The sequence below is a fragment of the Cavia porcellus genome, unplaced genomic scaffold (assembly GCF_034190915.1).
Source record: "Cavia porcellus strain 051 isolate PalLab524CR breed Dunkin Hartley unplaced genomic scaffold, mCavPor4.1 scaffold_22, whole genome shotgun sequence".
Classification (NCBI taxonomy): Eukaryota; Metazoa; Chordata; class Mammalia; order Rodentia; family Caviidae; genus Cavia; species Cavia porcellus.
In genome coordinates, this window is record NW_026947505.1 from 32,592,285 (window position 1) to 32,605,364 (window position 13,080).

General features: G+C 35.8%; 1 protein-coding gene across 4 annotated transcripts in view; it reads right to left on the minus strand.

Moving 5' to 3' along the window:
• Window positions 1-13,080, minus strand: part of Pcmt1 (protein-L-isoaspartate (D-aspartate) O-methyltransferase) — a 60,571-nt gene that overhangs the window by 27,606 nt on the left and 19,885 nt on the right. For all 4 annotated transcript variants that reach the window (XM_063233013.1, XM_013148831.3, XM_003466378.5 and 1 more), the window contains exons 4-6: window positions 5,075-5,179; window positions 1,842-1,962; window positions 433-518 (exon numbers count right to left, since the gene is read on the minus strand). In XM_063233013.1, the coding sequence (XP_063089083.1) occupies window positions 433-518; window positions 1,842-1,962; window positions 5,075-5,179 (312 nt within the window). The remainder of the gene's footprint in view (window positions 1-432; window positions 519-1,841; window positions 1,963-5,074; window positions 5,180-13,080) is intronic.

Here is a 13,080-nt window from a genome sequence, read left to right on the forward strand (position 1 = left end):
ACATTAGTGCATTTGTAGTACATAATGATTATATTAATCGTGAGATGACACATGTATGTAACACCTCTTAACTCTATTTATACCTCTTATCCTTCCTCTTCCCTGTTCCATCTCTTGACCCCCTTTCCCATGTGCAAAAGCTCTATCTCCATTTTTTTCCCCAATTCTTTATTTTTTAACTTCTTTCCCTACGTTTCCTCCACCCTCTCTCCTCTCTTGTTCTCCTTCCTAATTGAAAAAGATTTCCCTGTATCTTCCTTTATCTATCTCTTAGAATTTTAACTGAATTGGGGCTAGGGATATAGTCCAGCAACGTAACAGCCGGCGCAAGGTTGTGAATTCGATTCCCAATATTCCCTCCAAAAAAAAGAATAGAAAAGAAAAAGAACTTTAACTGAATAAAACATACAAACAGAAATAAAGTCAACTCACTGCCTGGGGCACAACTGGGGCTGCTGCTCCTACATGAATAGCATCATAAGGTGCTTCTTCAGGATATCCCAGTCTTCCATCTCCCACTGAAAGCAAACAAAGTTATGCTTCTAAAAAACTGTTCACCCAAGCACAGTGCCACCCCATAATCCCAGCACTCTGAGAGGCTGAAGCAAGAGGACTGCAAGTTCAAGCACAGTGTGAGTGACAGAATGACTTTGTGAGAACATACTCAAAAAACAAAAGATGTTCAGATCAAACCTATGAAAAATTGTAATACTGTACAGGAGGCTTAAAGGGCAGATTTTTCAAAAAATGATACTGAAATAACTGGATAGTCATATGAAAAAAATACAATTACATTCCAATCCTCACACACAAAATTCAATGACAAAAAAGATCAAGGACCTAAACATAAAAAGCTAAAATGACAAAGAAATCATGTAAGAATGATTTCAGCCTTAATACTAAAAGCACTAGAAAACTGAGTAAGTCTAACTTTTCTTTTTTTTTTTCTGAGAGAGTCTCACTTTGTGGTTCAGGCTGGTCCTGAACTCACTACGTAACCGAAGCTGGCCTTAAACATGCACAAATCTTCTGTCTCATTACAGGTGTGAACCACCACACCAGCGTGACTATCTTAAAATTAAGAATTTCCATTTATCAAAAGGAGACCAATAATATTAAAAAGCATATCAGAAATGGAACAAGAAATTTATGACACTGGTAAGTCAACAAAAGGCTAGCTTCTAGAAGGCAAATAAATCAAAGAAAAATACAACAATCCAATATCTGAACAAGTATTTTACAAAAGAGAAAATTCAAGACAAAACACATGAAAAAGTATTTGATCTCATTAATTAAAAAGAAAATATACAATTAAAATCATAGACACTGTTATGATTTAGACCTGGAAGGTGATTGGACCATGGAGGTACTATATTCATCAGTGGATTAGTCCACAGATAAGTTCATAGCGGACCTGCTGTTAGAAGTAGGGCCTAGTCATGACCCTGGAAATGTGTATCTCTTTCCTCAGCTTCTCTCTTTGCTTCCTGACCACTATGAACTGAGCGGTTTTCCTCCACTCTGCCCCTCTGCCATATCATTTCTGCACGGGAGCCAGCCAACATGAACTGAAATTTCTAAAAACCATATGCTCAAATAAATCTCCTCCCTTAAACTGTGGGTGCCAGGTATTTTGTCTCAATGATGAAAAAGCGACTAAAACAGATTCAGTGCTCTATATTCACTAGAAGGACACAAAAATTTTTTTTTATTATTTAGTACTTAAAAGTGAATATAAAAGTATTTAGTTATTAGCTCTTAAGTATATTCAGCTTAGACAAGATCTTCTGAAACTGAAAATCCTTCGGGAAAAAATTTTTTTTAGGTTTTCTGATACTTACCAACCAACTGTACTCTCCCTGAAGTCAAAAGTGTTGGATCATCCTTTCTGACATTATTTATTGAGTCATCTACTAGTTCCTTAATGTGATCAATTCCTATGACTTTTCCACTACATCCAACCTAGAAAAGAGAAAATAATTCAATAGCTCATTGGGCTGTTTTGTTTTATTAAATGTCATTAAACTGTTTTCTTAAAAAACTAAACAGCTGGGGCTGGTGATTTAGCTCAGCGGCATAAACACCTGCCTTGCAAGTAGGGGGTCGTGAGTCCAATCCCCAGTACCGATAAAAAAAAAAAAAAAAAAAATTAAAAAAAAACTAAACAGCTTAAACCAGGTGTGGTGGCGCATGACTGTCTCCCAAGTACTCAGGAGGGTAAGGCACGATTGAAAGTTTAAGTCAAGTCTGAGAAACTTAGTGAGACTCTGTCTTAAATAAAACTTAAAAAGAACTGGGTGGTACTCAGTAGTATAGTACTTGCCTAACAAACAGGAGTTCTTGGATTCAATTCTCAATACCATACCAAAAGACACACACACAAGGGGCTGAGTAAAAGCTCAGTGGCATAAGCGCCTGCCTTTCAAGCGCACAGTCGTGAGTTCAATCCCTGCTACCAATAAAAAAAAAAAAAAAAAAGACACGCACACACACAGAATCAGCTTCAGCCGACAATTACACTACTAAATACTCAGTGTACCATAAATTACTTACCACATGCAACTTTCTCAACTATAACTGCACTAAAAAATTGTATTACAAAAGGGAAAAAAATTTTACCAGCCATTTCTCAGACAGCAGACTAATATCTAAGACTACAGAAAAACACTCAAAAAACTTAGATCTCTCCAAAAGACCCAATCAAAACACGGCCAAGTGAAATGAATGGACGCTTCTCAGAAAAAGTATAGCTAATAAATATACGAAGAAATGCTCAAAGTTGGGGCCATTTGAAAATGCAAATTAAAATAACACTGAGACTCCATCTTATCCTAGAAAGAATGGCCTATCATCAAGATATCAAATAATAAAAAATGCTGGTGAGACCACAGGGAAAAAGGAACCCTTCTACATTGCTGGTGAAAATGTAAACTAGTACAACCACTAAGGAAATCAGTATGGAGAGCACTCAAAAAACTAAAACTAGAAATTCCACTCAACCCTACTCTCCCCTTCTGAGTATCTTCCCAAAAGTTAAAGACATCATATTACAGTGATATATGCCTACTCTTGTTTAATAGCAACACAATTCATAATAGCTAAATCTTGGAGGCAGCCTAATGTTCATGGACCGATTAATGAATAAAGAAAATGTTGTACATATATATAAGCAAGTACTACTCTTTTACAAAAAAAAGGTAAGCTTGAATCATTTGTAGGAAAATGAATACACCAAATTTTTAGACCACAGACCATAACATTAAGTGAAATAAATCAGACACACAAGATTAAACACTGCATTATAAATAAAGAGCAAAATAAAAGATAAGATACAGATATTTAAGTAATGAAAAAGCTAAAATACATTGCAAAAACTCATAATAGTAAGAAAAATGTCTTTCTTACATTTCTAGTTTTTAAATCTAGAATTCTGGAGTAGGATTTAACTACTTTTTTTTTTTTTTTTTTTTTGTCTTTTTGAGACAGGATCTCGCTATGCAATTCAGGCTGGCCTTGAGCTCACTTTGTAGCCCAGACTAGTCTCAAACTCACAACGATCCTCCTGCCTCAGCCTCCTGAGTGCTGGGGTTACAGGCATGAGCCACCAAACCCGGCTTTAACTACCAATATTTAATGGTACTGCAATAAATTTTTATTTAAACTCCCTCTAAAAGTATGAATATAAAAATCAAAATGTCACATAAAAGCTCTTACGAGAAGGGATTTCTACATCTAATTCTACTGCTCTTGGTGGCAAATATAAATGTATATATTTAAAATATAAAAAGGACTCAGGTACCAATGCAAACTATAAAAATATTAACAAAGTGAATGCTCTGACATCAAACTATCAGGGTTCCTATCTAAGTTTCATCATTTACTTACAATTGCATAATCTTAGCAAGTTAAACTCTCATTCTATGAAATCAGGTTCCTCAATGATAAGAAAAAAAGGCAGATGATCCACAAATGATATGAGACATTAATGAGAGAATACATGGAAAGTGCTACCCAGCACTAATTAGTATACAGTATATATGAAAAACATTGATTTTTTAAAAAAAGATAAATCTAGTGATTTAAAGAATATATATTCCTGTAAAACCATAAATATTTCAAGTATAAAGAACAAGTCACTAATGAAATGCTATTTCTTTCTTTCTTTTTTGGAAAAACAATCTGATACTTAAGAGGTCAGAGGACTTGACCTGTACAAAACAAACAAAATATCTCAACAGAGGTATGTGAGTCCTCATAATGGGCAAGGTACTATTCTAGATGCTCAGAGCACAGCAATTAAAAAAAAGAAGATAAAATTCCCATACTCTAATGGTATAGTGCTGATTGTGTATTTACGACAAGTTGTGTAGATTCTAGTCCAAGACAGACGCTTAAGTCTCAACTAGATCAGAACCTTCCACTCTCCAGGCACAAGATTTCTCATAGCCAACTTGATTTGATTATCTGAGCAGAGATGAACATTTATTCCACGGTTCTTCAGGGCTCCTCTTTCTTATACTCTGGATAGTCAATTATAAGATAAGCCTCTGGTCATGAAAACTGAAGTACAATAAACATGGCACTTTTCTTTCTGATAGCATTTTCCCTAACATCAAAGAAGGTCTACCTTTATTCCTGATAAATGTGTAAGAGTGTCTGAAAAGTAACCTTAGTGTTTTCTGCCAGATGAAAACATGGAAGAGCTACTGGTTGTTAACTCGAGATCAAAAGAGTAAAAAGCCTGTCTCATAATGAAGCTAACATGTGAAGGAAATAAAGGCAAACCAAGAACCAGAAAGAAACCCATTGTCAATAATATCTGGTCTTCTAAACCCAGCCACCAAGAAGCCAGATATACTCCTAGACTTTTCCAATACATCTTTTCTAGCTTGACCAGTTTAGGTTAAATATTCTGTCACTAGTAACAATAATAACAAAAAAATCCTAAGTAATATACATTCCAGCTGCTATCTTAATAGAACAAAATTTAAAAAATCAAAACCACTAGTGAAAAGAATACAGCAAAATCACATTATATCTCTGTCAGGATCAGAATGAAAAATAAAGCTCTTACCATACGTGCAAAACATGCAGTAAGGATTCCACTTCCAGATCCTACATCAAGAGCTTTAGCTCCTTCATGCAATTGATCAAATAGAAGTTCTAGTGCATATGCGTGCTACCAAAAGAAAACAAACCATATGTTGATTTATTTCAAAACTCTTATATACTATGACATATAAACAAAGTTGTCAACTTTTTACCAATTTTTCTATTATTTTACACTAATGAAAATATCCTATATGCTTATATCTACTCTTTTATATTTACATAAAAATTACATTAGAAAAATTTTAGTTTGATATAATTCTTACATTTAGATAAAATGTTTCAATAATTTTAGATACACAATGTGTGAATTTTAAAATGTTAATTAAGCTGAGTTGATGGTACACATCTGTTATGGCTTGCGTTTAGATGTCCCCCCCAAAGCCTCATGTGGTCATAGGTGGGCTTTTTCAGAAAAATCTACAGTGTGTGCTGCTGGAATTAATTCTTGATGCAATGCTAGGATCCCTTGATAGGGAGTAAGGATGTGAGTGCCACCAACCTTAAGTAGCCTGGAAAAGATAAACAGGGAAGAAAGATGCTGTTAAGGTCCCTTGCTGCTTAGCTACCTTCTGTCTGCCATGAATGTTTCTCCTCTGGCATCCTGTTGGCCACATCATCCCACCCTGGAACCATTTAATTATAGATTGAAACTTCTACAAACTGTGAGCCAAATGCACCTTTTTCACTTATATTTTGGGAATCAGGTATTTTGTCTCAGCAACAAGAAAAGTAACTAAGACAACATCTGTACTCCCAGCACTCTGAAAGGCTAAGACAAAAGGATCATAAACTCAAGCTTAGCCTAGTCAAGTTAGCAACTCAGAAAGACCTTATTTCAAAATAAAAAGAGCAAAGAATGTAGCTTGGTACAATGGCCCTACATTTAATTCCCAGTAACAAATAAATAAATATATTTAATTAAAATTCAAAGTCAAAAGACTTTTTTAAAAAGGATAAACAGCCCTCATTCCATTCTGAAACATCCACCTTCATTTCTTAAAGACAACCAATGTCACCAGTTTCCTGTGATTCCCTCAAAAAATATTTATGAATATTTAGGGAAATACATATGCATTTTCTTATTTGGTGGGGTAGTGGTAACCAGGGACCAAACTCACAACCTCACACTTGCCACACAGACACTTATGCATTTTTTAAAGGACCATTTATAACAACACAAACTGGGTATAGGAGGCTGAAGCAGGAGGACTGCCATGAGCTCAAGGCCAGCTTGAGTTACACAGAGTTCAGGGCCAGCCTGAACTATATAGTGAGACTTTGCCTGAAAAAACAAACTGGGTTGGGGATTTAGCTCAGTGGTACAGCGCCTGGCTGGCAAGCAGGAGGTCCTGAGTTCAATTTCCAGTACCCTCTCCCTACATACAAAACACTTAAATAGTTTGTTCATCCTTTTTTATGGCATATGAGTGTATTTTAACAACATATATCACTAGTGAGAGATATTTAACTCCAATCTTCTAAAAAAAAAAAAAGATGACTATCTCATAAGGTGTACCTATAAAATAATAATTATAAAAATCTTATAATCCTATTAGTTATGCTTTGAACTAGATCAAGAAATGAAATCTTCCCTTCTCTACCTTCTTTATAAATTTACATTACAATACTTTTTCAAAATAAGAGACTGAAACTGTTATCGCAAAAGATGCCATGTGTTTTCATTATTTAAGGTCTTCAAATTCAGCAGCAAGAAATACATGTATTTGATTGATAAAAATACACCCATGAGTTCTCAGTAATTAATACATATTCTATACATGTATAAATGAAGAATAAAGAGAAACTTCCCAAATACAAATGTAGAAGAAATGATGAATTTAAAATAATACTTGAGCAACCATCTCAATAATAACTGATCCAGGCAAAAATTATAAATGTAACTAAAATGAGCAGATTAATATTTGGTGAACAGCAGGATATTTACATAAAGTGTTTACCCCAGATACCTACTAATAACGAAAATGAGAAAATTAACATTGGAGTTTATAAAAAAGTTTTTCAGTGAAAACACCCAGTTGACACTACCTTAATCAAACATTCAAAACTGTTATCAAAAATGGGACATATTGAAAGCTATATATGGTTGGCATACACCTGTAATCCCAGCACTCAAGAGGCTGAGGCAGAAGGATCACTGAGAGGCCAGCCTGGAGTACATAGTGAGTTCAAAGCTAGCCAGAACTATATAGCAAGACCCTGTCTCAGGAGGAAAAAAAAAGTAGGGGGAGCATATTGAGATTACATATTTCTGATAAGATATATCAACTTCCATGATATTCCAGCAAAAATATATAATCCACATTGAATTATGAGACAATATGAAACAAACCCAAATTGAGGAATACTATATAAAATAACCAGACTCATAAATCTTCAAGGCTTAAAAGTATTACCTAGGCAGGGGCTGGGGATTTAGCTCAGCGGCATAAGCACCTGCCTTGCAAGCAGGCAGTCGTGAGTTCGATCCCCGGTACCGATAAAAAGGAAAAAGACAAAAAAAAAAAAAAAAAAGTATTCTAAGTTATAAAGCCAAAATATCATTTACCTTTGGGCATGAAAGCTGACTGAAAAAAGGGTGTGAGGGAACCCCCAAGGTAGTAAAACTGCTTTGTATCTTGATATGGGTGGCAGCTTCATGTACATACCCATGAAATATCCATCAAGTTGTATATACACTTGAGATGTGTACATTGCACTACAACAATAGAAAGAATTTTAAAGACTATTTCAGTCACCAAAGTGGATGATCAGACATCTTGGTCCTTCTGATGTGATGTAACAAAAAGAACCATGTAGAAAGTATTCTTCCTCCTTCACTTTTTTGTACTACCACGACTTGAACCCAGTCTTGACACTGAACTATATCCTAGCTATTTTATTTCATATTGTGCTACTTTATTTTGAGTCAGGATCTTAATACGCTGTCCAAGTGAGACTCAATCTTGGAAAACCCTGGCTTCAGTCTCCTGAATTACATGTGCTGCCACATCCAGTTAGGAAGTACTCTTTTTTAAAATATGTTTTTAAAGCAACTAGTCAAAGACCACAAGGCAACAACCAAATTCATAACATAAGACATTATATAAGATGAATGAAACATTCTGTTAATAAATAAATGTTATCAGGCATGGCTGAAATACCAGTACTCGAGAGGCTGAGGTAGGAGATTGCCTGAGAGTTCCAGGACAGCCTAGGCTACTTAGTGAGTTCAAGGCTAGCTTCAAGTACACAGCAAAACTTTTGCTCGAAAAAAATAATAATGATAAATAAATGTCATTTAAAAAAACAAAAGCGTCTATGTAAAGAGACTAAGAAGACTGAAATGAAACCAAAAGAATGCAATGTACATATCTTGTATATTTGGACACTGATTTAACCATATTTACTATAAAAGAAAAGTTTTAAGCATCTGGCAGATAACATCAGAAAATGTTAAGGACTAGTTATCAAATAATATTAAAGAAATTATTAGGCACTGTGTATGTTATTAAAGTCTTTGGTATTTACAGTAAAATATTAAGAAGTTAAAATGTTTTCAGTATCTCCTGAAAGTTTAGTAATTTCTGTTAATAAGATAAAAGCATTTCAGGGGGCCAAGGATACAGCTCAGTGGTACAGCACTTGTCTAGCAAGTACAAGGTCCTAAGTTTGATTCCCAGTACTCTCCTGCAAAAAACATAAAAGCATTTCACTGTAAGAAAATGAAAGCAATAAAAAATAAATAAATCCTATTAACACCTGCCTTTCTTGAATCTAGAAAATAAAGGATATGGAACTTCTTTAAAGTGCAAAATCCACAGTCTAAAATAAGGCACTATGTCAATAAAATTTCATAAGAAATTCTAGAATATTTGGGGGTTCTTCTCCAGTACTGTATTTATATAAGATTTACTTTTTTTGCCGGGCGTGGTAGCTCACGCCTATAACCCCAGCACTCAGGAGGCTCAGGCAGGAGGATCGTTGTGAGTTCAAGACCAGCCTAGGCTACCAAGTGAGCTCAAAGCCAGCCTGAACTGCACAGCAAGACCCTGTCTCAAAAAAAAAAAAAAAAAAAATTTACTTGTTTCTTCTTCTTCCTCCTCTTCTTTTCTTTAAAGATAGGGTCTCACTATGCAATTCAGGCTGGCCTTGAGCTTACTGTAGCTCAGGCTGGTCTTGAACTTAAAACTGCCTCAGCCTCTCAGTGCTGAGATAACAGGCATGTGACACCACACATGGCTTCTTTTTTTTCTCTCTTTTTTTTTTTTTTTTTTTGTCTTTTTCCTTTTTATCAGTACTGGGGATCGAACTCACGACTGCCTGCTTGCAAGGCAGGCGCTTATGCCGCTGAGCTAAATCCCCAGCCCCCTTGTTTCCTCTTGTGAAGAAAAGTATTTTGCTACATTATCATCCAAGTTTCCATTCAGATTTAAAATGTCAAGGCTTTCAATCATAATTTAAGCTTTTTCCATATATTACTACAGTTAGTATCTTCTGTATGAATCATGCTTATCTCTAAATAAAAATTAACGTTTTTAAAGACATTTTAAATTATGAAAAATTTCAACCCCATAGAAAAACTGGAAATATAATGAACATGATATTCTCACATAAATTCACTATCTGCTTCTACTATGTTATACCATCTGAAAGTAGACTGCAGTTGATACTTGATCCCCACATATTTTAGCATGCATCTGCCTAAATAAAACTAAGACATTCTTACGAGGTATGGTGGCATACACCTGTAATCCCAACACTTAAAAGGCTCAGGCAGAAGAACTGCCACAAGTTCTAGGCCAGTCTAGACTACCTACTGAGTTCAAGGCCAGCTTGGACTACATGGTGAGACTGAGACTCAAAAAACAAATAAAAACACTAAGACATTTTCCTTCTCAACCACATTCCCACATTAGAGAAAATCATAAATTTAGTATTAAACACCTCAACACACTCAAATTTCCTTTTTGTCCCCAAAATGTGTTTCACAACTGTTCTTCCCCAATCTATTCAAAGTTTATGCGTTTCATTTGTCAAATATTCTCACAATTCTCCTCCACCCACCAATTCGATCTCTTCCTCAGAACAAAGACTCCCTTACAGAGTCCTAACCAGTGACTCCACATTTTAGATGTGAGTATGTCCTTGACCAAAACTTTTAACAAGAACATCACACAGTTCTTGCTGAGCCCCTGCTGTTGCTTCATACCAGGAAGCATACAATGTTGGGCCATCTCACTGCTAGATATGACAAGATCAACCACTCAGGAAATGTGACAATAGATTGCCTTACATGCATGACATATTTTTCTCTTTGTAATTAAAAACAAATAGAGTAATAAACTGAGACTATGAATATTTTTGTTCCTCAAGATAGTCTCTTTCGGTTTAGATTTTTTTTTTTTTTTTTTTTTTTTGGTCTTTTTGTCTTTTTCATCGGTACCAGAGATCGAAGTCACAACTGCCTGCTTGCAAGGCAGGTGCTTATGCCGCTGAGCTAAATCCCCAGCCCTAGGTTTTAGATTTGCTGATGATCTTTACCTAACTCAGTCTTTTTGTTTGTTTTGGTTTGGTTTTGATTTTTTCAGACAGTCTCACGATGCAGTTCAGCCTGGCCTTGAACTCATCATGTAGCCCCAATGTTGGCCTTGAACTTACAGTGATCCTTCTGCCTCAGCCTCCTGAGTGCTGGGATTACAGGTATGCACCATCACACTGACTACTTAATTCAATTATTACACTGATGATTATATAATAGTGAGTTTTTAAAATTATACTATTCTTTCCAAATACTTAAGCTAGCATAGAACGCTTCTAGGGTTTTTTGAAAAGAATAGTTTATGTACTGGAGCCTGGGGATACAGGCCTGTAATCCCAGTACTTTGAAGGCTGGGTCAAGGAGGATTGCAAATTTAAGCCCAACCTGGGCAATTTAGCAGCTAAGCAAGGCCTTGTCTCAAAATGAAAAGCGAAGAGCTCGCAACATAAAGAATAGTATTTATTTTTTTCCCTAGTTTGTCTGTAGACTCAATGACTTTTGTTTTTTCATTCATTAGGTGAAAATCTGTTAGCTTCAGTACTGATCCTCAAACTGTTTTAAATTCAGTCTCTTGGAGGCTCACCTGCACCCATGACCTTGACATTACTATATTAGCCTTTAGTCACTTCTAGAAGGTCGTCTTTTGGAGAGCAATGATACTTAGGACTCCAAATTTGATGATGTGCTTACTGCTATCAGGATAACATTTTAATACTTATCTTTTAGTCTCTCATCCACTGTACCTATCAAAGTTTATTTTTTTAGTTAGGGTTTTAAAAAATAAGCTAGAGGTTGCAACTAATTCTAAGCCTATGATTTTAAGGTTCATTAAATGCAGATTTCCCATTGCATTCTCACTTTTTATTTTAATACTGCTAACATCTATGCAAATGACATAAGATTACAACTGCATGGGCTGGAGTATAGCTCACTGGCAGAACACTTGCTTAGCAAGTGCAAGGCCCTGGGTTCAACACCCAGCACCATTAAAAAAATTTTATCCACACAACCTAATTAATACTATTTTATCCTAACTCACAACCTGTTTAGATGCTGTCTGTATACATATATACAGACACACATACTGTTCTACTGTGTGACTACACACAAAGGTTTTCCTTATTTAAGAATCACAGGCTAGTCAGAAATTGCAAATAACTAATAATGTATCTTTTTGGAATAAAATCTTGACACAAGCTATAACATAGATGAATCTTGGAAATGAATTCATGACCTCATGCTTGCCAGGCAGGCACTTGCGCTGTTGAGCTAAACTGCCAACCCATCATAGATAATCTTGAAGATATTATGTAAAACGAAATAAACCACAAAAAGACAAGTACTGTGCACTTCCACTTATACAAATACCTACAGTAGTCAAATTAATGGAGAAAGAAAACAGAACGGCCAAACATGGTGACACATAAGTGTAGTCCCAACACATGAGAGGCTGAGGCTAGAGAATCACCATGAGTTTTGAGACCAGCCTGAACTACATCGTGAGACCATGTCTCAAAAAAAAAGGGGAAGGGGGTGGTTTCCAGGGGCTGAGGAAAGAAAAGAATGAAAGATGAAGAGTTTAGCCATTAGGTTGCACAGCAATGTGAATGTATTTAACACTACTAAACTGTACACTTAGGAAATGGCTGACCACTAAGCTTTCTTTTTTCCCAGTGGTCCAGATAGTGACCCAGTTCTCACCCTATAAAATATACTTCATGTATTTAGTTGGCTTTTTTTTTTTCTGGGAAAAAGTCTTGCCAGAGAGTTTGTTATGCATCCCAAGCTGGCCTCAAACTCACAGCAATCCTTCTCCCTTAGCATCCTAAGTGATGGGGTTATAGGTTTGTGCCTCCACATCCAGCTAGAGTATGCTTTTCCTATTTCAGTTGGCCAAACTCACTCTGAGGAGCATGTTTGTTTTCTTTTCATATGATCAATAAATGTAAAACCTGGTTAGTGCTTTCACTTGTCTTGACCAATTCTTCATTCAGGACAAATAGTCCTAGAAACCACTTCTAGAAGAAGACTCCAGCACCCTATAACATAGTAACATATTTTGCAGCAGCAGGGCCCAAAATGAGCCATGGGACTCACCATGAACAGCCTCCAAACAGATCCCAAGGACTTCAGCATTAGACTCTAGTGAGACTGTTTTACAGCTGCACTGTTTAAAATGGCTTCTACTTCCTACACGTGATTATCATGCAATTGAAAGGTGAGTAGTATGACTGGGAACCTAGTTTACTTTAATTTAAAAAGCTACTTGCAGCTAGTGGCTGTTGTTTAAGTGGGAACATGTAGCTTTGGTACACTTTCTGTCATCTGTGTTACCCTAAGCAGGTTTTATCACTTGCTTCACCACTGTACTGAGTCGAGGTTTTCAATTTTTTGTAATGATTTTACCACCTACATTCCAGACCTTGTCA